The sequence below is a fragment of the Rhineura floridana genome, chromosome 2, assembly GCF_030035675.1.
Source record: "Rhineura floridana isolate rRhiFlo1 chromosome 2, rRhiFlo1.hap2, whole genome shotgun sequence".
NCBI classification, from domain to species: Eukaryota; Metazoa; Chordata; class Lepidosauria; order Squamata; family Rhineuridae; genus Rhineura; species Rhineura floridana.
This window is the reverse complement of record NC_084481.1, coordinates 96,457,778-96,485,547: the sequence shown is the minus strand read 5'-3', so window position 1 is coordinate 96,485,547 and position 27,770 is coordinate 96,457,778. Positions and strand designations below refer to the sequence as shown.

The following is a 27,770-nucleotide window of genomic DNA, read 5'->3' as shown; positions in this document are numbered from 1 at the left end:
CTGAGATCAGCTCAGAGATTGCAGTGTTATGCACATTTGCATGGGCGCAAGGCTTACTGAACTCAATAGCAGCATAGGATTATGTTACACAGGTCACATATATTCACCTTCCCCCCCAAAATGTGGAAGAACTCTGTCCATTATATATTGTCTGCTTAAATTCAGGACCTCCTTAAACTGATTTTGTTTACTTTTGTTTTGTTATGACATATGACATATCACTATGCATCACATCTTCTATGGAACTAATACTCTTTCATCATTGTTGTCATATTCTTCATTGCAGATGACAGCATGCCATGTTTAAATGGCAGAGCGAAATTTCACCACAATTACTGAATTTGCTTTGCTGGGATTCACAGATAACCAGAATATAGAGTTTGTTCTCTTCATTGTGTTCTTCCTGATTTATTTGCTGATCCTGGTGGGGAACACTGGCATGTTAACATTAATCAGGATTGACTCCCGGCTTCACACTCCCATGTATTTTTTCCTGAGCAACCTGTCAATCTTAGATATTGGTTACTCCAGTGTCATCGCTCCCAGGACACTGATAACCTTTGTAACAGAAAGCAAAACAATTTCATTCACTGGCTGTGCCCTGCAGTTTTTCTTTTTCTGCATTGCTGTATCCTGCGAATGCTGCCTGTTGGGTGTGATGGCCTACAACCGCTTCATCGCTGTCTGCAACCCTCTGCTGTACACTGCTATCATGTCTAGAAAATTCTGTAATCTGCTCGTGATTGCTTCATATTTAACAGGTTGTGTGAATGCAGCAGTCCAGACTTCAATTATATTTAATTTATCGTTTTGTAGATCCAACATCATCAACCATTTTTTCTGTGATGTGCCCCCTATCCTAAAGCTCTCCTGCTCAGACACAGGAGTCATAGATATTATTCATTTCATCTTCTCTACAACAATTGTATCAGTAACTATCCTGACCATTCTGATCTCTTACACATACATACTTGTGGCCATCCTTCGGATCAATTCAGCCGAGGGCAGACGTAAAGCCTTCTCCACCTGTGCCTCCCACCTTACCGCTGTCACCATATTCTATGGGACAGGCACTTTCATGTACTTACAGCCCAGTTCAAAATATTCCATGGAACAGGACAAAATCATCTCTGTGTTTTACACCCTTGCAATCCCTATGTTGAATCCACTCATCTACTGTCTGAGAAACAAGGAGGTAAAAGAAGCTTTCAAAAGGCTGCTTGGGCAAAAAGTTGTCTCTCGGAGACACTAATCATCATCATAACCCTGGTCCCATATCTTACTGCTCCCTTTATTGCAGTGTCCATATTATTTATTTTTGTTTTCATTCTGCATTAGATCCAGACTAACTCTACAATCTTATACCTGCCTAAGGCTGCAATCCAATCAGAAGTAAACTCCATTGGGTATAAGTAGATTGCAGAGAAATTAACTTCACAGTGGAGGATATAGGGCAGATCCTTGAGCCTGAACTAACGTTTGCAGGAAGGGAGTCCAAGGAACTGAGGCAAACTGTGGTGATGAGAGATGAAGTTCTAGGCTTAACAGATAAAATAAAAACCAACAAATTGTTGGGTCCAGATGGCATCCACCCCAGACTTCTCAAAGAACTCAAATGTGAGATTGCTGATCTTCTAACAAAAATATGTAACTTGTCCCTCAGATCCACCTCATACCTGAGGATTGGAAAGTGGCCAATGTAATGCCGATCTTTAAAAAAGGATCTGGGGAGATCCCGGAAATAATAGGCCAGTTAGCTTAACATCTTTCCCTGGTAATCTAGTAAAAAAATATTGTTAAAGATAAAATAACCAAGCATATAGAAGAATGAAACAGAACCAGCATGGCTTCTGCAAGGGTAAGTCCTGTCTTGCTAATCTATTAGAGTTCTTTGAGACTGTCAACAAGCATATAGATAGAGGTGATCTAGTTGCTGATGTTACTAAATTGTTCAGAGTTGTTTTAAAGAGGGATTACCTCCCTAAACGGAGTGAATGGGCGGTAAAATGGCGAATGCTGTTCAATGTAAACAAGTGTAAAGTTATGAATGTTGAAGCAAAAAATCTTAATCTCATACAGACTCTCATGGCGTCTGAAATGGCAGTAACTGTGAAGAACGAGATCTTGGAGTCGTAGTGGATAGCTCAGTGAAGATGTTGACCCAGTGTGCAGCAGCTGTGAACAAGGCAGATTCCATGCTAGAGATCATTAGGAAAGATATTGAAAATAAAACTGCTGATATCATAATGCCGTTATATAAGTCTATGCTTTGGCTACATTTGGAATATTGCGCACAGTTCTGGTGACCTCACCTCAGAAAGGATATTGTAGATCTGTAAAAGGTTCAGAAAAGGGTACACAAAATGATCAAGGGGATGGAGCGACTCCCCTATGAGGAAAGGTTGCAGCATTTGGGGCTTTTCAGTGTAGAGAAAAGGCAAATAAGAGATGACATGATAGAAGTGATAGACATGATAGACCTGGTGGAATGGAGAAAACCAGTGGGATACGGTTATCCCTGGATATAAACTATATCGGAAGGACAGGGAAGGGCGTATTGGTGGCGGAGTCGCTCTATACGTGAAAGAAGGCATTGAATCCAGCAAGCTCGAAACCCCAAAAGAGGCAGACTCCTCCACAGAATCGTTGTGGGTGGTGATACCATGCCCCAGGAGGGACTTAATACTGGGAACGATCTATTGTCCCCCTGATCAAAATGCTCAGGGAGACCTTGAGATGAGATATGAAATTGAGGAAGCATCCAAACTAGGAAATGTGGTAGTAATGGGTGACTTCAACTACCCGGACATAGACTGGCTGCATATGTGTTCCAGTCATGACAAAGAAGCAAAGTTTCTAGATATTCTAAATGACTATTCCCTAGACCAGTTGGTCATGGAACCGACCAGAGGGACGGCAACCCTGGACTTAATCCACAGTGGGGACCGGGACCTGGTGCGAGATGTAAGTGTTGTTGAACCAATTGGGAGCAGTGACCACAGTGCTATTAAATTAAACATACATGTAACTGGCCAATTGCCAAGAAAATCCAACACGGTCACATTTGACTTCAAAAGAGGAAACTTCACAAAAATGAGGGGATTGGTAAAAAGAAAGCTGAAAAACAAAGTCCAGAGGGTCACATCACTCGAAAATGCTTGGAAGTTGTTGAAAAACACTATATTAGAAGCTCAACTGGAGTGCATACCGCAGATCAGAAAAGGTACCGCCAGGGCCAAGAAGATGCCAGCATGGTTAACGAGCAAAGTCAAGGAAGCTCTTAGAGGCAAAAAGTCTTCCTTCAAAAAATGGAAGTCTTGTCCGAATGAAGAAAATAAAAAAAAACACAAACTCTGGCAAAAGAAATGCAAGAAGACAATAAGGGATGCTAAAAAAGAATTTGAGGAGCACATTGCTAAGAACATAAAAACCAACAACAAAAAATTCTATAAATACATTCAAAGCAGGAGACCATCTAGGGAGACGATTGGACCCTTGGATGATAAGGGAGTCAAAGGTGTACTAAAGAACGATCAGGAGATTGCAGAGAAGCTAAATGAATTCTTTGCATCTGTCTTCACAGTGGAAGATATAGGGCAGATCCCTGAACCTGAACTAACATTTGCAGGAAGGGATTCTGAGGAACTGAGACAAATAGTGGTAACGAGAGAGGAAGTTCTAAGCTTAATGGACAATATAAAAACTGACAAATCACCGGGCCCGGATGGCATCCACCCGAGAGTTCTCAAAGAACTCAAAGGTGAAATTGCTGATCTGCTAACTAAAATATGTAACTTGTCCCTTGGGTCCTCCTCCGTGCCTGAGGACTGGAAAGTGGCAAATGTAACGCCAATCTTCAAAAAGGGATCCAGAGGGGATCCCGGAAATTACAGGCCAGTTAGCTTAACTTCTGTCCCTGGAAAACTGGTAGAAAGTATTATTAAAGCTAGATTCACTAAGCACATAGAAGAACAAGCCTTGCTGAAGCAGAGCCAGCATGGCTTCTGCAAGGGAAAGTCCTGTCTCAGTAACCTATTAGAATTCTTTGAGAGTGTCAACAAGCATATAGATAGAGGTGATCCAGTGGACATAGTGTACTTAGACTTTCAAAAAGCGTTTGACAAGGTACCTCACCAAAGACTTCTGAGGAAGCTTAGCAGTCATGGAATAAGAGGAGAGGTCCTCTTGTGGATAAGGAATTGGTTAAGAAGCAGAAAGCAGAGAGTAGGAATAAACGGACAGTTCTCCCAATGGAGGGCTGTAGAAAGTGGAGTCCCTCAAGGATCGGTATTGGGACCTGTACTTTTCAACTTGTTCATTAATGACCTAGAATTAGGAGTGAGCAGTGAAGTGGCCAAGTTTGCTGACGACACTAAATTGTTCAGGGTTGTTAAAACAAAAAGGGATTGCGAAGAGCTCCAAAAAGACCTCTCGAAACTGAGTGAATGGGCGGAAAAATGGCAAATGCAATTCAATATAAATAAGTGTAAAATTATGCATATTGGAGCAAACAATCTGAATTTCACATATACGCTCATGGGGTCTGAACTGGCGGTGACCGACCAGGAGAGAGACCTCGGGGTTGTAGTGGACAGCACGATGAAAATGTCGACCCAGTGTGCGGCAGCTGTGAAAAAGGCAAATTCCAAGCTAGCGATAATTAGGAAAGGTATTGAAAATAAAACAGCCGATATCATAATGCCGTTGTATAAATCTATGGTGCGGCCGCATTTGGAATACTGTGTACAGTTCTGGTCGCCTCATCTCAAAAAGGATATTATAGAGTTGGAAAAGGTTCAGAAGAGGGCAACCAGAATGATCAAGGGGATGGAGCGACTCCCTTACAAGGAAAAGTTGCAGCATTTGGGGCTTTTTAGTTTAGAGAAAAGGCGGGTCAGAGGAGACATGATAGAAGTGTATAAAATTAAGCATGGCATTGAGAAAGTGGATAGAGAAAAGTTCTTCTCCCTCTCTCATAATACTAGAACTCGTGGACATTCAAAGAAGCTGAATGTTGGAAGATTCAGGACAGACAAAAGGAAGTACTTCTTTACTCAGCGCATAGTTAAACTATGGAATTTGCTCCCACAAGATGCAGTAATGGCCACCAGCTTGGATGGCTTTAAAAGAAGATTAGACAAATTCATGGAGGACAGGGCTATCAATGGCTACTAGCCATGATGGCTGTGCTGTGCCACCCTAGTCAGAGGCAGCATGCTTCTGAAAACCAGTTGCCGGAAGCCTCAGGAGGGGAGAGTGTTCTTGCACTCGGGTCCTGCTTGCGGGCTTCCCCCAAGCACCTGGTTGGCCACTGTGAGAACAGGATGCTGGACTAGATGGGCCACTGGCCTGATCCAGCAGGCTCTTCTTACGTTCTTATGTTCTTACGTGTATAAAATTATGCATGGCATACAGACAGTGGATGGGGAAAAGCTATTCTCTCTCTCATAACATTAGAACTCATGGACTTCTGATGAAGCTGAATGTTGGAAGATTCAGGACAGACAAAGGAAAGTACTTCTTCTCATAGGGCAGAGTTAAACTATAGAATTTGCTCCCACAAGAGGCAGTGATGGCCACCAACTTGGACAGATTTAAAAGAGGATTAAAGAAATTAATGAAGGAAAAGGCTTTCAGTGGCTACTAACCATGATGGCAATGCTCTGCCTCCATAGGTGGAGACAGTATGCTTCCAAATACCAGTTGCTGGAAATCACAGGAGAAGAGTGTGCTCTTTGCACTCAGGTCATACTTGTGCATTTCACATGGGCAACTGGTTGGCCACTATGAGAACAGGAGGTTGGACTAGATGGGCCACTGTCTTGATCCAGCAGGCTGTTCATGTATTTTTATATTCTTATGTTATTAACTTTGTCTGCCATAATTCCTGTGCATTTGGAATACGTCCACAGCCAGCTTCACAAGATGCCAGCAGTGAATTACATACTGGAAAATCATCTCTGTCTGGTAATGCCTTAATGATGCTGGATACATTGCTGGACCTAGAAAAGGTTCAGAATGAATGTGGAGGTAAATCCCCATGCAAATAATTAAGCAATATTGAAAGCAAATGTTTTTTTTAAAAAGCCAACCATGAATCAGTCAATGACTGGACACCTCCAAAGGCAAAATGAGTCACTAAGGATTGCCATGGACAAATAGCAACCGCCAGCCAACCTTACAGGGTGCTATGCCTATGGCATTGCTCTGATTAGCCCTCCTCAGACTGGAAAAAGTTATCACAGTGCTGATATTTTGGGAAGGATGAGATACTTAATCTGAGTCTGGACCCGTCCTTCAGAGGATGATTAATTATTTATTTATTTATATATCCCACCCTTCCTCAAAGTAGGAGCCCAGGGTAGCAAACAAAAACACTAAAAACACTCTAAAACATCATAAAAACAGACTTTTAAAAATATTAAAAGAAAACATCTTTAAAAACTTTTTTTTTAAAAAGCTTAAAAATATCTTAAAAAGCAATTGCAACACAGATGCAGACTGGGATAAGGTCTCTATTTAAAAGGCTTGTTGAAAGAGGAAAGTATTCAATAGGTGCAGAAAATATAACACAGATGGAGCCTGTCTAAGATTTAAAGGGAGGGAATTCCCACTACACTAAAGATGCACTTCCTATATTGTGTGGAACTGACCTTCTGATAAGATGGTATCTGCAGGAGGCCCTCACCTGCAGAGTGCAGTGACTGAGTGGGTATATAAGGGGTAAGACAATCTTTCAGGTATCCTGGTCGCAAGTTGGATAGGGCTTTGTAAATCAAAACCAGAACCTTGAACTTAGCCCGGTAGCTAATGGGCACCCAGTGCAATTCTTTCAGCAGTGAGGTAACATGTTGATGATACCCTGCCCCAGTGAGCAGTTTTGCTGCTGCATTTTGCACCAGCTGCAGCTTCTGGACCACCCTCAAGGGCAGGCCCCACATACAGCACTTTACAGTAATCCAGCCTGGAGGTGCATGGACAACAGTGGTCAGGCTATCCTGGTCCAGAAATGGCTGCAGCTGTCTTACCAGCCAAAGCTGGTAAAAGGCACTCCTAGCCACAGAGGTCACCTGGGCCTCTAGTGACAAAGATGATCCAGGAGCACCCCCAGACTATGAACCTGCTCTTTTAGAGGGGGTACGACCCTATCCAAAGCAGGCAACTGACCAATTATCTGAACTCAGGAACCACCAACCCACAGCACCCCCATCTTGCTAGGATTCAGACTCAGTTTATTGGCCCTCATCCAGCCCACCATTGAGTCCAGACACTGGTCCAGATCTTGCTGACACACCAAATCTCCTGATGACCGCCCCCAAGGGCTTCATATAGATGTTAAACAGCATTGGGGACAAGAGGGTACCCTGAGGCACCCACAGCACAACTACCAGGGGTCTGAAAGACAATCACCCAAGGCTATTCTCTGAAAAGGACCGTGGAGATAGGATCGGAACCACTGTAAAGGGGCCAACTGAATTCTCTAGAGAGGGTATTCTACATCCTGGGTACCACATTAGAAAAGACCCTGTCTTGCATCTCAACCAATCACACCTCTCAACATGGTGAGACACACAGTAGACCCTCTGATACTGAGCACAGTGGATGGACAGGATTGTGTCGATTGCCAGCCTATAGCATTGGAGAAGATTGCAATCCCTTGCTAACATTCTCTTCACCCATAACTTCAAATCATTTTGTGAAAAAGTTGAAATATAGATCCCTGGGGAAGGCACTTCTTGCATCCCATCCCTCCATTGTGAGAATTGCCTGTTCAAAGTGTTTATTCCTACTTTCAGCTCCCTGTCCTTTTATCCCATAACTAGTAAGCTTACTCAGGAGTCTCTGGTCAAAGGGATTGTACATGTGTCTCAGATGTTACAAAACCCCGCACAACCTCTTTGACCAGAAATTAAAATCTGAGAGGAAAAAACAAATGCATGCACCATGAACAATGATGGCTCCAGAAGCAATTTGCTGTGTGGGGCACAGCTGCTACTCTAGCTTCCTGGCAGGTGAGTCACTGTTGTTTACCAGGACAGAGGGGAGAGGTGGCAGGGAAGTCATATGCACCAGTAGGAGCACTGGAAATCTTCAGTGACCCACCTCACAGGAAGCTAGCATAGTGGCTACATGCCCTTCCCACAGCAAGCCGCATCTGGATGGATCTGTCCAACCACCAGTGTCATAGGGGGGAAATTGTCTGTCCAGTCTCAAAGATGCCAATCACTGCCTGTCATTGATATTCCTGCCATGTATTAAAGACGTTTGAGCCCATGCTTTCCACCAAAAGCCCATTCAACAGGTAACCACAGCCAATCCTGACTTCCGTGTGTGTGTGTGTGTGGGTGGGTGTGTGGGTGGGTGTGGGTGTATCTGATGCAAATGTTTGCAAATGCAAGTTCTCCCCACTGCTAGTTCACACTTTACATTTTGCATATGAATTAGCATCCTGTGTACTAACAGTCTACACTTTTAAAAGGCATGTGTGTGTACTGCCTTCAAGTCGAGTCCGACTTATGGCGACCCTATGAATAGGGTTTTCATGAGGCTGAGAGGCAGTGACTGGCCCAAGGTCACCCAGTGAGCTTCATGGCTATGTGGGGATTTGAACCCTGGTCTCCCAAGTCGTAGTCCAACACTCTAACCACTACACCACACTAGCTCTCTTTAAAAGGCATAATACAATAAATTTCCCAATGACAAATATATTGGCATTGTTGGTTGGCATCGTTGTTCATGATTTTGGGAACAGGTTATCATGCTAGTTTATCAACAAACTTGCTTCAAAACAATATAAAGGAAAGTAACTAATGAGAATTCTTATTGAATTGTGAACTGAATGGAAAGGGAACACGCCTGTTTGAAACTAATTAAAGATGAATAGTGGAAACAAGAATGAATTCCCACATAGTATGTCGTCAGGTGATTATGCTAAGAGGTCATACAGAACAATTTAATAAGGGCATCACACACTTGTTCAGAGGATTTGTTTTCTAGCCTACACCAAACAAACTATAAAATGAGTAGTTCTACGTGTCTTGTTTTGGGGTTTTAGGAATGACATGCATCCTCTTCACAGGTAAGATTCCTTAGGTTACATTGACTAATCTGATATTTTCTCAAAGTGTTTGTGAATGTTTATTTCTGGCAATCAGATCTATGAACACCTCAGTTCTCTGGAGGCAAATCAATTATCTGGAATTTAGTTTGGTTTTCTTTTCAGAAAACCTGGGTGGGTTAGCAGATTTTTATGATGCTGCATGAGATATCTCCTTCAGGTTGCCTGTGACTGTAAGCACCCAACAGATAACGCAGATCTCCCCAAATGCACACTGAAATTCATTAGCCAAGCAGTTCATTTATTTCGGCTATGTACACACCACACATTTAAAACATGTTTACATATCCAGGAATCCTGAGAACTGTAGTTTGCCCCTCATACAGCTACAATTCCCAGCAGCCTTAACAAACTACAGTTTCCAGAATTCTTGGGGGGGGGACATGAATTAAATGTGCTTTAAATATATAGTGTGTGCATAGATTAAGTGTTTGCAGCCAGTTTTTAAAATTCAACTCAAAGCATTCAGAATGATGTTTAAGTGAACCATCATATTCTTTGGGTATTGAGAGGAAGCGGTTACAATCTCTCCACACTCTATCTGTATTGACTAGATCATCAAGCGCATTTATATGCAGATGAAGGACAGCTTTCATATTGCGGGAAATTTCCTTTTTTATTTGCTGCAGAAGCCTCACAAATGAATGGGAAGATACCCATTCTGTAGGGAGAACAGCACACTGCAGAACGTAGCCACAATTCTGCCTTGTTTTAAAATTCTGTTGACTCAAGTTGTAGAGCTAGGTATGACAATGAAAGGAAAGGGAATGAGGAAAAAGAAGCATGAAATGATGGAGCAGCCTTGAGGGGAGAAAAATAGTCCCAGGATATGGACTGAAGGCACATGAGGCAACCACCAGCTAAGCAGGTCTGGGTGGGTTCAGCTCCTGGATGGGAGACCACCTGGGAACCACAGATTTGTTGCCTTGGGTTCCTTGTTGGAAGAAAGCTGGGGTATAAATGCAATGAAAGACATGGGGGTGGGGAGGCGAGATGGAGCTCTGCCTTGCTGCAGTGGCACATGAAGGGCTGATTACTAAGGATGTACTAAAAGGTCCAAATATTATGCTTTGGAGCACAAAACAGGCTTGGGGTTTATATGGACAAATTGTGACACTATTCTCTAGTGATGAAGGGATGGACAAATCTGTCAGTTTTGGTTTCTCTTACTTCCTCATTTTTCCAGTATTAAGTTGTTTGCTCCATTTTACCATCAGTTTGCAGACTTTTTAAAAAATGCATGAAAATTCATATCCATCTTTCCTAATTTGCATTTTTAAAAACATTATTTTCACTTACATATGCATTTTTGTGCCCACTTTTCCCTAATAGATGCTCAGTTGTACACATTTTTAGTTGGAGAACTGCATCACAAAAGTGTGAATTCTGAAGAATAACTGCGTTTCCATTCACATATTAGTTCAATGAAATGCAAAATATTAAAATGTGGACCAGACTGAATGTCTTCCCCAATCCCTCCAAGTAATATGAAGGGTACAAGAGATTTCACAGAAACCTCACAGACAAAGGATACTGCGCTTGCTGGGGGCTGCAGTGGAGGAAGAATTACCAAACTGCTTGGAAGAAGGGCAGGATAGATAGATAGATAGATAGATAGATAGATAGATAGATAGATAGATAGATAGATAGATAGATAGATAGATAGATAGATAGATAGATAGATAGATAGATAGATAGATAGATAGATAGATAGATAGATAGATAGATAGATTGGTCCTAAACTACTATCATCCCAGAAGAAAAGTGTTTGATGAGGAAAGTGCACTTTGTATGTAACATGTGCAAGGGCATGGGGACACCTTTCCTCTACCTCTGGACACAATTAAGAACATAGGAAGAGCCTGATGTATCAGGCCAATGGCCCATTGAGTCCACCATCCTGTTCTCACAGTGGCCAACCTGATTCCCATGGGAAGCACAAAAGCTGGACCTGAGTACAACACTGTTCTCTCCTGCAGTTTTCCATCAACTAGTATTCAGAAACATACTGGCTTTGGCAGTGGAGGTAGAATACAGCAACCAAGATTAGCAGCCAATGATAGCCTTATCCTCCATGAATTTGTCTAAGCCTCTTTTAAAGCCATCCAAGTTGACAGCCATCAGTGCCTTTTGCGGGGGCGAATTCCATAGTTTAAATGTGTGCTGTGTGATATATATAGGGTTTGGAGCACATACTCCCCTGATGCAGCAGCAACATTCACCTTGGGAGGCAGGCAGAGTAGTCTTCAATTCATAGAATGCTTGGGACTGATAGGGCAAGACGGTATGAAATAACACCACCATCCAAGGTGGGAGCCTTCACCCATCAGCCTGACCCTAGCCCACATAGCCCATATGTGGATGTGGAGAGCAGGATGAAACAAATCCTCACTTCCTCCAGATCAGAGAGTACCAGGTGGCTCAAGCAAGTGGTTCAAGACACCTGGGTCACTGCACCTGGTTGTGAAAGATTTTCCCATACTAGAAATTAATTTTGGATCGGTATTGAGAATTAAGTTGTGCTTGCTGCCATTGATTATTTTGTTTCGGGGGGAAAAGGAGTACAGCTGAGAGCCAAAGTTCAAATGCAGAGTACTGTGGTCTAATTATTAATGGAAGCATTTTAAATATGATCAGAAACATTTATGTCTTGCTGGGAATTAAGAAAAATTGGACTGTGAATGCTTATTCTAAATGTATCTAATATGTCACAGAGCACACTTTTTAAAAACGTTGTGGGTAATATCCACTTCCATAAAATAAAGGGTATTTTGCCAATAATTTCAATACAATGTGGAAATATCAATGCCAGTAGTTTGTGAGCTGGTTCATTCCTTTAGTTCTCCTCCACGATATTGCTGACCTTGATTGATGTGATCCATTTGGAGACAGTATGGTAGCCATCCAACTAAAAGCATTCTTTTTCTTTAATATCCTATTACAGAGCAATTTAAAAAAATGAAGTAAAATTGTACTACTGTGAGAGAGTTCAGTCTTGTAGGATTCATAGATCACCCAGAGCTTCAGGTCTCCCACTTCATCTTGTTCCTGGTAGTCTATGTAGCTGCACTGCATTGGTGGGAAACACTGAGATTGGGGGTTGGGGGGGTTGGATGATGTCTTGGATACCCTCCAAGCTTGTAATTCTGTGTCTCCAAGAAATGGAGTTTGTAATAAAGGAATCTGCTGAACTGCTCAAGCCAGTTTCTTTGTTAAGTTGATAGACCTATTAAGTACCTTATTTAACTTGTCTAGAGACTTGCTCAACAGGAGATGTGTTGCCATAGGAACAACTGGCTGATGATGCTCTTCCAAGAAGGGTAGCCCCCCAATTCTGGAGCCAGGAGATAGCCTGTGTGTGAGTTAGTCAGAGATGGATCTGGGAGTTGGAAAAGAGAGAAAGAGGCTGCTCTCTGTGCTGAAACCAAAGCCATGGCTTTGGGGCGCCTCCTTGGAAGCCTAATGGGGAAGCAAGATCTGTTGGAGTGTTAACTCTGTGAGCCCCTTCTCTCTTATGCTCAGGTTGTATATACACTATGTGGAAATAAAATCATATATCATAAAGACACCAGTCTCCAGGCACCTTCATTCCAAGGAAACGGAACCCTGGATAAGCACTGGAACCCCTGGAATTCTCTCACCGCTCAGAGATTGGGGTGTCCACAACAATATTAACCAGCATTGATGTTTTGGCAAAAGCCCTGTTCAGGTGCATGAGGAGAGAGTGGAGATGGACTCCCTGGCTACACCCCGTCTGTTGCATCCCATCACTGGGTCCCAGTGGACGGCAAATGTCTGCAGCAGGAAGCTATCTATATGCATGTAGGCTTCATACATGATATGAACTTTGCACCATCAGGGTTCTAAATCATGCAAGGAGCCTACATACATACAGCCCATTCCTTTCCTCAGATCTTTGCCCTCCAGTATGTGGAAGGCAGCCAGACCAAGCAACATAGATGTGATGGAGAAGTGGGGCCAAAGGGTGTATCCCTGTTCACAGCTCATCATGTGAACACCTGAACAAAACCATAGTCTACCAATAGGGGTGGAAGGACCTGTCCACTTCAGTTCTCTCTCATTTTTCCAATCTTGAATTCAGTTCTGCAGCAATTTGAGATTGTTTTCTTAAAAAAAAAAATCCTCATGAAAATTCTTCATCGTTTTAGGGTGAATTTCTCCTTAAAAACACATTTTTATATGCAGTTTCAACTAATGTACACATTTTGGCAAGCCATTTCTCCTAATCTAATGCATTTTTGTATGTTATCTTCACTAATATATTTATTTTTATGCACTTTCCCCCTAATATATGCATTTTTGTAAACATTGCTTGGTTGGAAAACTGCAATGCAAAATTTGGATTGTTTCAGAATGTGCAACTTTTATATATTCAGCTTTAAATACTAACTGAATTTCTCCCCCATGCCTAAATACCACAAAGTAATCTTAAAGCCGCATTTAAGAGCAACTGCAGCCCTACTCAATCCAGTTACAAAATTTCTTGTTGATTTTATTACGTTTGAAATGAAGAAGAAATAAGTATGTATCAAGTGAAACCTTACTGTAGCATGTGCATTTGTTAAGGGATTGCATGTTTCATCTTTTGTTTTCTTTGCCCCCACACCCATGAAAAAGACTTGTGAGACAAGACATTGGATTATATGTTATATCAGAGCTTAGAAAAGTTACTTTTTTGAACTGCAGCTCCCATCAGCCCCAGCCAGCATGGCCACTGGATTGGGCTGATGGGAGCTGCAGTTCAAAAAAGTAACTTTTCCAAGCTCTGTGTTATATTTATTAAAATATAACAGTGAGCGAATCAGAGTTAAAACATGATAAAACTGAGGTTATCATACTTTGGACACATCATGAGAAGACATGATTCACTAGAAAAGACAATAATGCTGGGAAAAACAGAAGGGAGTAGAAAAAGAGGAAGGCAAAACAAGAGATGGATTGATTCCATAAATGAAGCCACAGACCTGAACTTACAAGATCTGAACAGGGTGGTTCATGATAGATGCTCTTGGAGGTCTCTGATTCATGGGGTCGCCACAAGTCGTAATCGTCTTGAAGACACATAACAACAACCACCACCCAACTAAAAAAGGTGCAGGAGTCATCTATTTTTTTAATCAAGAGACCCTCAATTCAGTGTCATCCCTATTCGGAACCCATGCACTTCCACTGGCAAATTCACTTTCTATCATTTTCTGTGCAACCGGTTTGGGTTTCAAATTCTTACACATATAATTCTACTCTACATCTTTAAATCATTCTTTAACAAATATACTGGTTTAGTTGTATTGGACTGGGGTATAATTTCAATATTTTTTCTAAAGGAGCATTGTCTTGATAACTTGGTACTTTGTTCTACTGGGAATGCCATATTTGTAAATTCATGGGGTTCCATGAATTCCAGGGGTCTGTGCATGAGATTGAACCAAACTCCATATCCCTAGTTGTTTTTCTCAGAGGGATTTTAGGCTTGTCAGAGGGAAAGTGGAATCTTTATGAGGTGTCATGATCTGAAGAAGGAATCTCTAAACCCTTTGTAGTGCCTTGATAATATGGAAAATGGAAATGGACTGCCTTCAAGCTGATTCCGACTTATGGCGACCCTATGAATAGGGTTTTCATGGTTAGCAGTATTCAGAGGTGGTTTATCATTGCCTTCCTCTGAGGTTGAGAGGCAGTGACTGTCACCCAGTGAGCTTCATGCCTGTGTGGGGATTTGAACCCTGGTCTCCCAGGTCATAGTCCAACACTAAGCACTATGTCACACTGGCTCTCCCTTGATAATATAGACATCAAAAAGTCCTGCAGATATATGTTGGCTAAAAGAAAAAGTAATGTTTCTAAGCTTGCTAAACATCGAACAATTTCCAGGGTGAAGTGATGACAGAAGGGAGAGTAAGCGAAGGTGGTGATAGACTGAAGAGAGATCTCTATTCCAGAGTGGCCTGAGTACCTTACTGCTGCATTTGAACACATTTCATAATCATGTAGATGTCAATTTCAAGTAAATATCTATTTGGACATCTGGAGGGCTTATGTGAACTTGTATGCTAGACTCAAAATATATATACTGATGGTTATTGTATCCATAATGTAAACTGATGGTGATTTATTGTTATTAGAAGTAGTCATATATTATTCCTTTTTCTTCTTTTTTGTATCTTTAATATTTTTATTTATTTCATTTTATTTCATTATCTTTACTTTGTTTTCTTTTTATTTCCTTTCATTGCTAAATTTGCAAATAAAAATAATTTAAAATGAAGCAAGATCTCTGTTGACACTAAAATGTAAAGGCTGCCCTTGCAGGAAAATCTGTGAAGCTATCCTTCAAAAATTTGGCAGGAGTCAGACCATCCATAGAACGACATTTTCTACAAATTTATAGGAGGTCTGCCCCAAAATAAAAGAGTTATGGAATGTTTACTTTTTAAAAAATGTTAAGGTGTGCTCCTGGAAATATCTGCGTATGATATGAAAGACTTTTTTTCTACTCTGGAGGGAATATTGTGACTACAAATTCCATCCATTTCTGTCAAAAGGGGAAAAGGTTACAGATATTTGAAATTTCGCAATAGTGAATGGGAGGGATGAAGTAGAGCCAGATAATTCCTAAGATGAAGTGGGCAATCTAAAAACACCTCACCACTAACCATTTGATCCCTCCCATTTGACAACCAGAGGTCTCCTAGTCATTTGACATAAGCAGACTGCATGGCAGTAGGGATGAATCCTAACCTTGACAGAAGACCCTTGGGGCAAGAGCCAGAGAACAATATAGGGGTGCTTACCTCTTCTTTGATGTAAACATTATGAGCTCCTGAATCTTAAATCAGGGGTGACTGGACCAGAGGGGGGAAGATTAAGCAACTCTTTGCCATTCCTCCTCTTAAATGTGCACCAAGCTGAAAGTGCTTGTGGTTGTAGTTTTTTAAAAAAGTTAAATGACATGATTATGTGTAACATCTAGTATGGCGCTAATACTAATCTATATTTCTGTTTGCAGGTGAGAGCATACATTGTTTAAATGGCAAAGGGAAATTTCACCACAACTGAGTTCATTTTGCTGGGATTCACAGATAACCAGAGTATGCAGTTTGTTCTCTTCACAGTATTCTCACTACTTTACCTGCTGATCCTGGTGGGGAACATTGGCATGGTAACATTAATCTGGATTGACTCCCGGCTTCACACTCCCATGTATTTTTTCCTGAGCAACCTGTCAGTCTTAGATATTGGTTACTCCAGTGTCATCGCTCCCAGGACACTGATGACCTTTGTAGAAGAAAGCAAAAAGATTTCATTCACTGGCTGTGCCCTGCAGTTTTTCTTTTTCTGCATTGCCGTATCCTGTGAATGCTGCCTGTTGGGTGCGATGGCCTATGACCGTTTCATCGCTATCTGCAACCCACTGTTGTATACAGCTATCATGTCCAGAAAGCTTTGTAATATGCTCGTGGCTGTTTCATATCTAACAGGTTGTGTGAATGCAGTGGTCCAGACTTCACTTATATTTAATTTGTCCTTCTGTAGGTCCAATATCATCAACCATTTTTTCTGTGATGTGCCCCCTATCCTAAAGCTCTCCTGCTCAGACACAGGAGTCACTGATATTATTCATTTCACCTTCTCTACAGCAATTGTATCAATAACTATCCTGGCCATTCTGGTCTCTTACTCATACATCCTTGTGGCCATCCTTCGGATCAACTCAGCCGAGGGCAGACGTAAAGCCTTCTCTACCTGTGCCTCCCACCTTACAGCTGTCATCATATTCTATGGGACAGTCGCTTTCATGTACTTACGGCCCAGTTCAAAATATTCCATGGAACAGGACAAAATCATCTCTGTGTTTTACACCCTTGCAATCCCTATGTTGAATCCACTCATCTACTGTCTGAGAAACAAGGAGGTAAAAGAAGCTTTCAAAAGGCTGCTTGGGGGAAAGATTGTCTGTCAGAGACAGTAACCATCAACATCATGGGCCTGGTCCCATACTTTAATGTACCCTTAGTGCAATGCCCATATTATTTATATTTGTATTTGTTATAGGTGAGATTCAGGCTAAAGCTACTATTTTATACTTACTTTAGAGTAGGTCACATTGAATATCGGGTTTTATTTCTGAGTAGAGATTATGGGATTGCACTGTTCATTAATTATATTAGATCCCATTGAAATGGATGTGAAAAGTTCTGACAAGTCCTGTTACTTCAAGCAAAGTAGTGGTATTTCAGTTTTACTGACTATTAATTGACTGAAAGAGAAGAATTCAAATGCCTGTTCTTTATTAGAAAGGGAGGAGAGAGAGAGAGATGGGCAGGACATTGGATGACAGCAGAAGGTTTACTATTTAACATGTAACTGATTAAAATGCTAGGGTCGTGAATGTTCACTTCCAGTTATGGCTATTTTTGGATGCCAATAAGCATGAGAGATGTGGAATGAAAGTAGAACATCAAGCACAAAGAGGTATATCTGCAGGATTACATCTTCCATCATCCTAGACCATTGGCCATTTTGTACTCTAATAACATCTGGAGGGCCGCAGGTTTCCATCCCTGCTTTACAAGATAAGGAATGGGTATGGCACAGGCATAATGGAGATGCACAGACTGCACATGTAGAGCAGTCTATCTATCTATCTATCTATCTATCTATCTATCTATCTATCTATCTATCTATCTATCTATCTATCTATCTATCTGTCTGTCTGTCTGTCTGTCTGTCTGTCTGTCTGTCTGTCATCAACTAGTTCCTGGGTTCCATCACACTGTAGAATTGCCAAAAAGTAGAGCCCAAATCAGGTTTATCCAAACAGGAGTGTAATAGTAAACAAGCAACAATCTAAGCTAACAGTGTGGCACATAATTCATGCTTTTAAAAAGGGTGCTTAAAATGGCCACTTTTATTTTGATGAAAAAGCAACACTTGAAGCACAGACTGCATCAGGTGGCAGGGCTAGTGTCACTCCTTGGCATCCATGGGCAGCTCCAGGGCTCTGGCAGGACCCACTGCTGATGCTTGCCTTGGTCCCCTTTTAAAAACAAAACAAAACAGACACTTGGAGAAGCACCAGGAAGTTGGAACTAGACACCAACTTAGCATCATTCTGGGGCATTGTGTGAGAGGATGACTACCCTTATACAACTCTGTGGTGTGACCCCAATTGAAATATTGTATATAGTTAAAGTTTGGGTGCATTTCCAGTGTGAAAAGCACACAGGATATCTGATGTCAGGTAAGAGTGAAGAAACCCCCCAAATTAAGGAAGGTCCTTCTTTTAAAGCAAAATCTGATGCCCTGAGAAGCAGATAAGGTTGATGCAAAGAAAGAGTGGCCTGGGACACCCAGCTAGAAAGGTTATGGAACTGGGGATTGTGTGTGAAACCACTCTGAGATTTTCAAGAAAAATGTCACTTCTCTGTCATTAAAAATGGGGATGGATTTGCCCCACCTCCATTGAGGTCAGAATGGTAGGACCATGCTACAGAGACGTGCTAGCATCCTGATGCTCCAGGCATCCTACTAATCAAGGGGGAGCTGGCACAGGCCTTTATAAGGCAACATAATCCCCACCTCAACCTCTTCTTCAGCTCACATGGCAATATACCCATCCATCCCTAAACATCAGTTAGGCACTTGCCCTCCTGGGGGCTGAGTAGGAATTTTGGGGTATTTACCCAGATGTTTCACCTGTTCTATATTGTTGAAATGAAACACTGGGGTGTAGTGTAATGTGACTTGGCTGGTTGGATCCTTCATCTGGTCACACATGAGAGAAAGAGCTGGCAGGGAGGGAGTAAGTTAGGCTGCTCTGGCGAGTACCTTAAGGCACCTGGACAGTGGACTCTAACCTGCCTCTCATTGCCAGCTGACTCAAGGGGATGTAGGAAAGGAGCTGCCCTGAGGCCTTAGAGGCTTTAATCCACCGATTGCTGATCATCAGGAGTGGGATGGAATGGCCAGATGGCTCTCTTGGCACACTGTTAATTGAGTTTTAAGTGCTAGGCAGATCAGCAACATTTTTGATCCAGTGCATGGAACTAGGATGGTATAGTCCAACAAGATGACAGAAGGAGCAAGCCCCATCTGTCTTTTCTGGTTAGGCAGCCCTCGCACGTCTTGTCACAATGTTAAGAAGCTGTTGTTCGTTGCAGATCCATGTGATCAATAAAGCAATAGGGTTTTCCCTAATACTGTCTCATGTCTTAATGCATGGAGGAGGTGAAGTGACATACACACATATAAATGAAAGAGGGGGAAAAGGTTTATGCAGAGCTGTCAGTCATATAATCATAATGCAGTATGATTATGGCCTGGTTCAGTGTTCACCTCTTTATTACTATTTCTGGATGAATGTTTTTATTATCATTCTGTGTTATGAATGTTAAAGGTTTGATGAGCTGTTCTTTGTTTTAATATTTTGTAATTCACTATGAGATGATTTGTAAAAAGCAATGAACAAATATTAGTAATAAATAAATATTAACAACAATATTTTAGCTCCTCTGTTCCCATCTCTGTTTGTGATGTCACAGGGGCGGGCCCGAGTGATGTCATTAAGCATGATACATTAAGCATCAATCACAGTTGCTTGGAGCATACAATTAAAAAATATATCTGATTGGAAATTAAGATAGAAAACTTAGCTAAAATATGGAGCCTGGGTAGGGAACATTTAATCTAGCCTACTTGCTTTCGGTTAGAAGGGTTTAAGTGCCTTCAGGCCAGGCCAGTCACCAGAAGGCCATTGTAGGAAGAAAGGAGACTAGTCTTGTGGAGATGTTAGATGGAAGCATTCGGGAGTAAAGATGGATGCCCCTGAAGGATGCAATTCTAAACACACTTACTAAGGGACTAAGCCCCATAGAACTCAACAGAACTTACTTTTGAGTAGATATGGTTTGGATTGAGCTGTTGGTAAACCTTGACTAGGGTTCCTCTGCAAAGATAGCCATATCCAAGCAGGGTTGGCAATCCCCTGCCTGGAATGCCCTGCCCCTATCTTTTAACGTGGCTGCTCCAAACTTCTTTACAGATTTGATCCTTCACTTCAGAAAGAGATCTGAAAAATGAGTAAGAGTAAGAAGATTCTCTACCCTTTCTGTCTCCCCTGTGGGCTGCTATAAACTCACTTTGACAGCCAATCCAATTCCACTGAGTAATAATTGACAGAGAGAAAACACACATGGTTTGGGGTCTACCTTTACAGGCAGCAGCTTGGGAACAAGAATTGCAGCCATACTACGAAATATGTGAATTCTCGTTTACCACTATTGGGCAAGAAACAAACTGCCATGCAACCAACAAGGTGCATCATCAATGGGTTTTAGGGGGTTGAGCTGAGCACATGCAACCACTGCTGTTGCTTCTATGGATGTAAGGGAGTGAGGTTAAAGATAAATGAAATGAAACAGAACATGAAAAACAAAGACAGTGATGCTTTCCTAAATGCAATGCCATACCAACCACAACAAGATTCCTATGAGTAAGGCAGACAACTCAGCATCCCACAACAGGGGCGTCACTACCAGGGTGCAGAGGGTGCGGCCTGCACCCGGGTGTCACCATGAGGGGGGTGACACCCAGAGCCGCCCCGCCCCACGCTGTTGCCCGGAAAGGCTGCTCCAACTCCTCCTTGGAGGCGGGCGGGCGGGTGAGACCGGGAGCAGCGTCGGTGGGGCGAGGTAGGTGCACCGGCATTCCCAGGCCTTCTCCGGCTGCGTGCCCCTCCGGTGCGTGCCCTCCCAGGGGCATGGACGGGGTGGCTGGCCTCAAGTGTGCGCGCACGCACACGTGGACACACAAGCCCAGCCACCTCATCCATGCCCCTGGGAGGGCACACACCAGAGGTCCGCACACACCCCCGCACTCCCGCTAGTGACGCCGCTGTCCCACAACCAGTCAGGATTCCTAACCGAAAACCAAAACTAAAAAAATCCTGGCAGCCAGTCAGTTAATGCAGAATGCTGCAGCACGATTGCTGACATGAGTGAGATCCTATCAGCACATAATACCTCTGCTCTGAAATCTGCATTGGCTGCTGATTTGCTACCAGGCCAAGTTCAAGCTGTGATTTCCATGTTATGGGTGCCACATAGTACTTGTTCTGCTCTTGTAAGAAATCAGTCCTGTAAAGTGGCAGCACCTATGCTTTGGAACTCCTTGCCTATTGTCATTAGGCAGATGCCTCTTTTCAGCACCTGCTAAAATCATTTTTGTTTAGGCAAGCCTATCCAGGCATGTAGAAGCTATTGTGTTTTTAAATCTGTTTTTAACTCATTGTTGGTTTTATTATTTTGATTGTTTGAATGTTGGTTTTATTAGCAGCCAGAATATTTGGGGTTTTTTACAAGGGCCCCAGGCCAGGCACCCTATGCCAGCCAGCCTCTGAGGCTGGACTCAGGGTGGGGAGGTGGGGAGGTGGGGAGACTCACAGGATTTGATAAGCAAGGAGAAGTGACTCTAGGCATGCACAGAGACCTTCCCTCCCCCGCCCATGTCAGCTACTAAACCACCAGATACATAGTTATTTTAACAAAGGAAAAGGAAGAAAATAAGGAAATGTCAACAGTAAAGAAAAACCTACAGAAATATGAAGACAATCAAGATAAAATCAAACAGAAGGCTTTTGTGGAACCATATTTTCAAAGTGATGAAAGACATCAGAATATGTTTGCAAAAATCTTTTATGCAATCAGGCTTCTACGCTTTGAAAAAAAGACTCACTTTTTTCTATTCAATTGGGAGACCATAGTTTGAAAAAAAATGAAAGAGTTATAAAGAATGTAAATTGGGTGTAAAAATACAGAGCATGTGGATGGAATATTTTAAGCTGTTTTTAAGATATTTTGTTTTAACATGTTTTTAAAGATGCTTTGCTTCAATATACTTTAAAGTATTTTGTTTTTAAGATGTTTTAGAGGGCTTCTAGTGTTTTTCTTTGCCACCCTGGGCTCCTTCTGGGAGGCAGGGAGGGATAGAAATTTAATAAATAAATATACAATTATATGTAACCTTTTAGCCCCAGAAGGGGCTGCAGTGCTCTGTATGTGTCACACCTTCTTGTGACTTGCAACACCAGACTATGATGCTCCATTTCCCCCAAATCTCATATCAGAAAGGTGCTTGGGAGCCAGGAAGGCTCCAACCTGGTCAGTTCCTGCATGGCTGCAGCTCGGGACAGCCTGTAGTGGGAGGGGGGATCCCCCTTACTTTTTCTTCTCTCTCTCTCTGTCTGTCTCTCTACATATTATTACATGATTTTTCTCCCCCCCCCTTTTTTTGTTGGTGTTGCCTCAGGGCTTTTAGGCCGGCTACAGGCTTGGCTGGGATGAGTGGCACTCTGCAGCACACCCCCAAAGACACCGTGTCCTGCAGCAGGAGAAAACCCCAGCTCAGAGGGACAGACTCCTGTCTTGTGCAGCCACCGATCGTGGCCCTTGAGTGCCCCTGAGAGTACCCGAAGTGCCTTGGGCTCCATAGCCGGGCGACCTCTCCTCTCACTCACCTGACTGCTGAGCTGAGACGCATCCAATGATGCGCCAGAGCTCAAAGGTGCTGTCGGGCCAGCCGGGCATGAAGACTGCCATGTGGATCTCATAGGCGTGGTGGCGCCCTGTAAGACTTCCTGGAGCAGATCCTCAAGGTGCAGGAGCTCCTCCTTCTCCTCCTCGGGCCACAGCTGGACAATCACACAGACCAGGGCTGCGGGGGTGCCACAGGTCTGGTCCTGAATGCCCTGCAGCACCTCCCAGAGCCGCTCAGCCCACTCCTGCAGAGACACCACCTGGCACAGGAAGAAAGTCAGCTGCCCTGATGGTGCGGCCAGCTCCTCTGATGGAGGATGCAGCAACGGCAGTGGCAGCTGCCGTCACTGCTGCTACTGCTGCTCGGTGCCAGGCTCACCCAAATGCCTCGACTAAAGTTGGTGTCAGGTGGTGCTGAGCAGGAAGAGGGGGCAGGGCAAGGTGGTACCAGGGAGGGAGGGAGGGATGCAGCAGTGGCAGCTGGTTGCTAAGCGAGCGAGCGAGTGAGTGAGTGAGTGAGTGAGTGAACGAGCACTCGTATGTGCATGAACAAATAGGCAGGCAGGAAGGAGGGAGGGGATGCAGCAGCCTGCCCAGATCCCTTGCCAGCAAGCAGAGAGCAAGGATGGCTCCTCTGGGAAAGGGCAGCTGGAACCTTTGGCGTATGCATGAATCTCCTATGTGTGGCTGGGCGGGAGCCTGGAAAGCAGGAGATCCAGGTATTTGGGCGTGATTTGACTGGAGAGGACCCCCAGATGCTGGAGTATCCGGCTGAAAACCAAAGATCTGGCAGCCCTATTTTTACTGTAGCTTTTTAGCTCAAATGGCTCAGCCATTTCCCTTTGTTTTGGTTGTGGACCAGTCACTATCCAATGGACACTCCCTCTAACCATTCTAGATGTTCAGGCATTCTGAAGTAATCTTATCTAACACAGGAGAAAAAAGGCATAATCTTGATTAATTGATTGATTGATTGATTGATTGATTGATTGATTGCACTTGTATACCGCCCCATAGCCAAAGCTCTCTGGGCAGATTACAGCAATCAAAAACATTAAAACAAATATACAATTTAAAACACATATTTTAATAACAATTTAAAACACAATTTTAAAATTTAAATCAATATAAAAACAATTTAAAACACATGCTAAAATGCCTGGGAGAAGGCATGTATTAATAATGCAGACTTTTTAAAAAGCAGTTCACCCTATACACTGGGCTTATTTCTTCAGTCTGGCATCATTGCCACACATTTGGAATGTGTCCACATCCAGCTTCATAAGGTGCCACTAACAAATAACCTATCAGCAAAAAAAAATCTGCATGAAAATTCATATGCATTTCTGAGGGCATTTCTCCTAATGTATGCATTTCTTCAAACAAATTTCCCTCATATCCATTTTCTAAACATTATTTTCACTTATATATGCATTTTTGTGCACATTTCCACCTATGTGGGTTACAGATGGGATATGTTCATGAAAATAACATACAAAAACACATTATATTATGAGGAATTGCTTGCAAAAATGGGTACATTAGTCAAAAACACTTACAAAAATATATTTCTCAGGAGAAATTCACACTAAAGTGCTGAAGAATTTTCATGAGGATTTTTTTAAAATGGCAAATTGCTGCAGAACTGTGGGGAACTGAACAGACTGGAAAAATGAGAAAATGGGAGAACCAAAATTGACAATGCTTTCCATACCTAATGTGGGGCTTCCCTTGGGATTGGTCTGGAAGCTGCAGGTCGTGCAAGTTGTTGAGTAGAGCACAGTTCCCAAGCAAGGAGAGTGATCCTTCTTAGTTGAGGGTTTTTGTTGTTATTTGCATTTAGGCACAATGAGGTGTATGGGAGCTTCTCTACATAGGGTTTAGAGCATGTACTCCCCTGATGCAGCAGCAACATTCACCTTGGAAGGCAGGCAGAGTAGTCTTCAATTCATAGAATGCTTGGGACTGATAGGGCAAGACGGTATGAAATAACACCACCATCCAAGGCGGGAGCCTTCACCCATCAGCCTGACCCTAGCCCACATAGCCCATATGTGGATGTGGAGAGCAGGATGAAACAAAGCCTCACTTCCTCCAGATCAGAGAGTACCAGGTGGCTCAAGCAAGTGGTCCAAGACACCTGGGTCACTGCACCTGGGTGTGAAAGATTTTCCCATACTAGAAATTAATTTTGGATCGGTATTGAGAATTAAGTTGTGCTTGCTTCCACTGATCTTTTTGGGGGCGGAGCATGCAGATAGTCTGTCAAGAGTACCGTAATCTGCCAAGAGAAAAATCAAATGGAGAATTCTAAGTATTAAAAGAAACTTTTATTTCATGCTTCAGGGATTTAAGAAAAATTAAGCTGTGTATGCTTATTCTAAATGTAACTTGTCTGTCATGGAGCATACTTTTAACACAGTTGATAAAATCCAGTTCCATCATATGAAGGCAAGTTTTCAATAAAATGTGGAAGCATCGATGTCTGTAGTTTATGAGGCTGGTTCATTCCTTTAACAGACTCCTCCAATATATCGGTGATCTTGGTCACATCCACACCACACATTTAAAGCCCTCTTATACCACTTTAACACTCATGGCTTTCCCCAAATAATCTGGGAACTGTATTCTTTCAGGGTGCTGACAGTTGTCAGAAGACCCCTCACAGAGCTACACTTCCCAGCACCTTTAACATACTACAATTCCCAGGAATCTTTGGAGGAAGCTGTGACGTCCTTCCCTGGTTCTCCCTGTCAGGTTCCCACCCGCTTGTGGCTACTGCCTTTCACTAGGCACCACCAGGGATACCACCAGTCCGGACCGTCCTTTATATGGTTTCTCACTCTGCTCTAGCCCAGATCTCACTAGATCCCCCTGCTAGGCAGCACCACCAGTCACGTCCTATAACCAATACTCCCAGAGACTTTGCCTGAGTCTCTCTCTAGCTGGTTACTTTTGTGACTGCGTGCTTATGCTGTTCCCAACCCCCTTGTATCTTTATAGATAACGCATACAACTCTGGGTTGCTCTGGATACTTGAATTGTTATTATTTCTCCCTTCACCGCTGCCACCATTAGATACTGTTTCTGTTCAGCTTTGGTAATTACCTTGCCCTCCCTTCTGGTATGTATATCCCCCAGCCAAGGATCAGGCCTTTGGTAAACCAAATAAGTATTTATTAAATATCAGAAATAACAAGATTAGTTTTAGAATGTTTCACAAGTGTATGGTTTCATCTATTCCTGTTTTGTACTTGACTTATTATTAATCAGAACTCCAACTCCCTCTTTCTCCACACTCCTGACTTCCACCCTCAAACACCTCTTTCTCCACACTCCCAACATCCACCCAGATTCAACTGTCATTCTTCCATTTATACTCCCAGCCATCCAAGTGCTCAGCCAATCATCCAGCATTCTACTGCTCATGTACTCCCCCCTCCTCTTTCACTCCACTTACCATATGTCTTCTACATAAACAGCACTTACCATATTTACACTATAAGCAGGAACATCACAGAAGCCATGACTGTTAAAGTTATTATGATATACTAAGTATTCAAACTGCAAAATACTCACCTGTATACTAGCACATACCTATGTACTCTATGTACTCTTACACTTCTGCATATATGTTATAGCAATATCACAAGTATTGGCTCAGGGGGAGGGGATTAGGGTTACATTTATTTAGCTGCATTATTTATGTTAAACTTTTGTATAACAATAAAAGATTAATAAAAAAAATAAGAGGGCTTTAAATGTATTGTTTGGATGCACCCCTTGATTGATGCAATTTATTTTAAGACAGTGTGGTAGCTGTCCAGCTCTAGGCATTATTTTTCTTTAACATCCTATTATAGAGCAATAAGCAACAAAGGAGACTTCAGCCTTGTTGGATTCATGGGCCACTCCGGAGCTTGATCCCCCACTTCATCTTGTTCTTGATAATCTATGTTGCCACTCTAGTGAGGAAAATAGTCATAATCAGTTGTGATGCTTCAGCAAAGCACCTCTTCAGCTGTATTAAAAAGAGACTGCAGATGGACTTCTTAGCTGCATGCCCGTCACTGGGTCCCACCACCTTTTACATGTTGGAGGGCAAATGTCTACAGTGAGGAGCCTTCGGTATGCATGTAGGCTCCTTATATGATTTGATCTTTCATAATCAGGGATCTAAATTGTGCAGGGAGCCTAAATGCATAGAGGAGGTCCCTTTCCACAAACCTTTGTCCTCCGATGTGTAGAAGGCAACAGGACCTGGCAATGTAGATGTGATGGAAGGGATAGAGCCAACTAATGTTTTCCCGTTCTCCCCTCATTGTGTGAACGTCTGCCACAAAGTGATGTTAAAGCCACATTTAAGAGCAATCTGCAGTCCTACTCAACTCAGTTTACAAAATTTCTTATTGATTTAATTACATTTGAAATGAAATGGAAACATGTATGTATCAGGTGGAGCTGCTCTATGGTATATACATTGGCCCCCACACCTGAAAGGAAAACTCAAGACATAGACATTGGAAGTTGTATATTTATTTAAATATAACATTTTTTGGAGAACCTACAGGCCAAAGTAACCAAATTCAAACCATCCAGGAAGGTGAAGTTTTAACTAGCTCTGGTGAGGAAATATCCCCCCAGCCCCCTGGGCATGTCGCCATCCACAGAGTGTGCCTCACCGGTCAAGGATAAGAAGGAAATACCTTCCTCCTCGCAGGGCCAGCACCAACCTGCCCTGGGCCCCAGCACACACACACACACGCCCCACCTGCCTCTCTCTCCTGTCTTTTGCAGCTGCTTGCGCTGTGCGCACAGGGCTACCATTTACCAAGATGGTGGCCGAGGTTTCCCTAAGTGGCTGAAGCCTCCACCGCCATCTTGGTTGATGGCACACATGGTGCTATGCGCATGCATCCCTGCCATCAACCAAGATGGCGGCAGGGGCATCAGCACCTTAGGGAAACCTCTGCCACCATTTTGGTTAATGGCAGCCCTCCACACGCAGCGCATGCAGCCAAAAAAGACAAGAAAGACAGGTAGGTGGAGCCAGTGAATGGGCAGACAGCTTTCAAGTTCCCTCCCTGTGATCTGTGGCA

At 42.8% G+C, this 27,770-nt stretch overlaps 1 protein-coding gene across 1 annotated transcript; it reads left to right on the top strand.

Moving 5' to 3' along the window:
- Positions 1-307: 307 nt before the first annotated feature.
- LOC133377935 (uncharacterized) lies at positions 308-17,108 on the top strand. Its single transcript, XM_061612731.1, has 5 exons — positions 308-1,218; positions 2,426-2,483; positions 5,913-6,030; positions 16,031-16,050; positions 16,176-17,108. Exons 1-5 carry the CDS (start codon positions 308-310, stop codon positions 17,106-17,108), a joined length of 2,040 nt encoding a protein of 679 aa, XP_061468715.1.
- Positions 17,109-27,770: the final 10,662 nt, after the last annotated feature.

Coding starts and splice junctions, on each gene's coding strand:
- LOC133377935 (XM_061612731.1), top strand. CDS start 308: ATGGCAGAGCGAAATTTCACCACAATTACTGAATTTGCTTTGCTGGGA. Junction 6,031..16,030: donor GGTTCAGAATGAATGTGGAG/GTAAATCCCCAT, acceptor ATTCCTCCTCTT/AAATGTGCACCAAGCTGAAA. Junction 16,051..16,175: donor AAATGTGCACCAAGCTGAAA/GTGCTTGTGGTT, acceptor TAAATGGCAAAG/GGAAATTTCACCACAACTGA.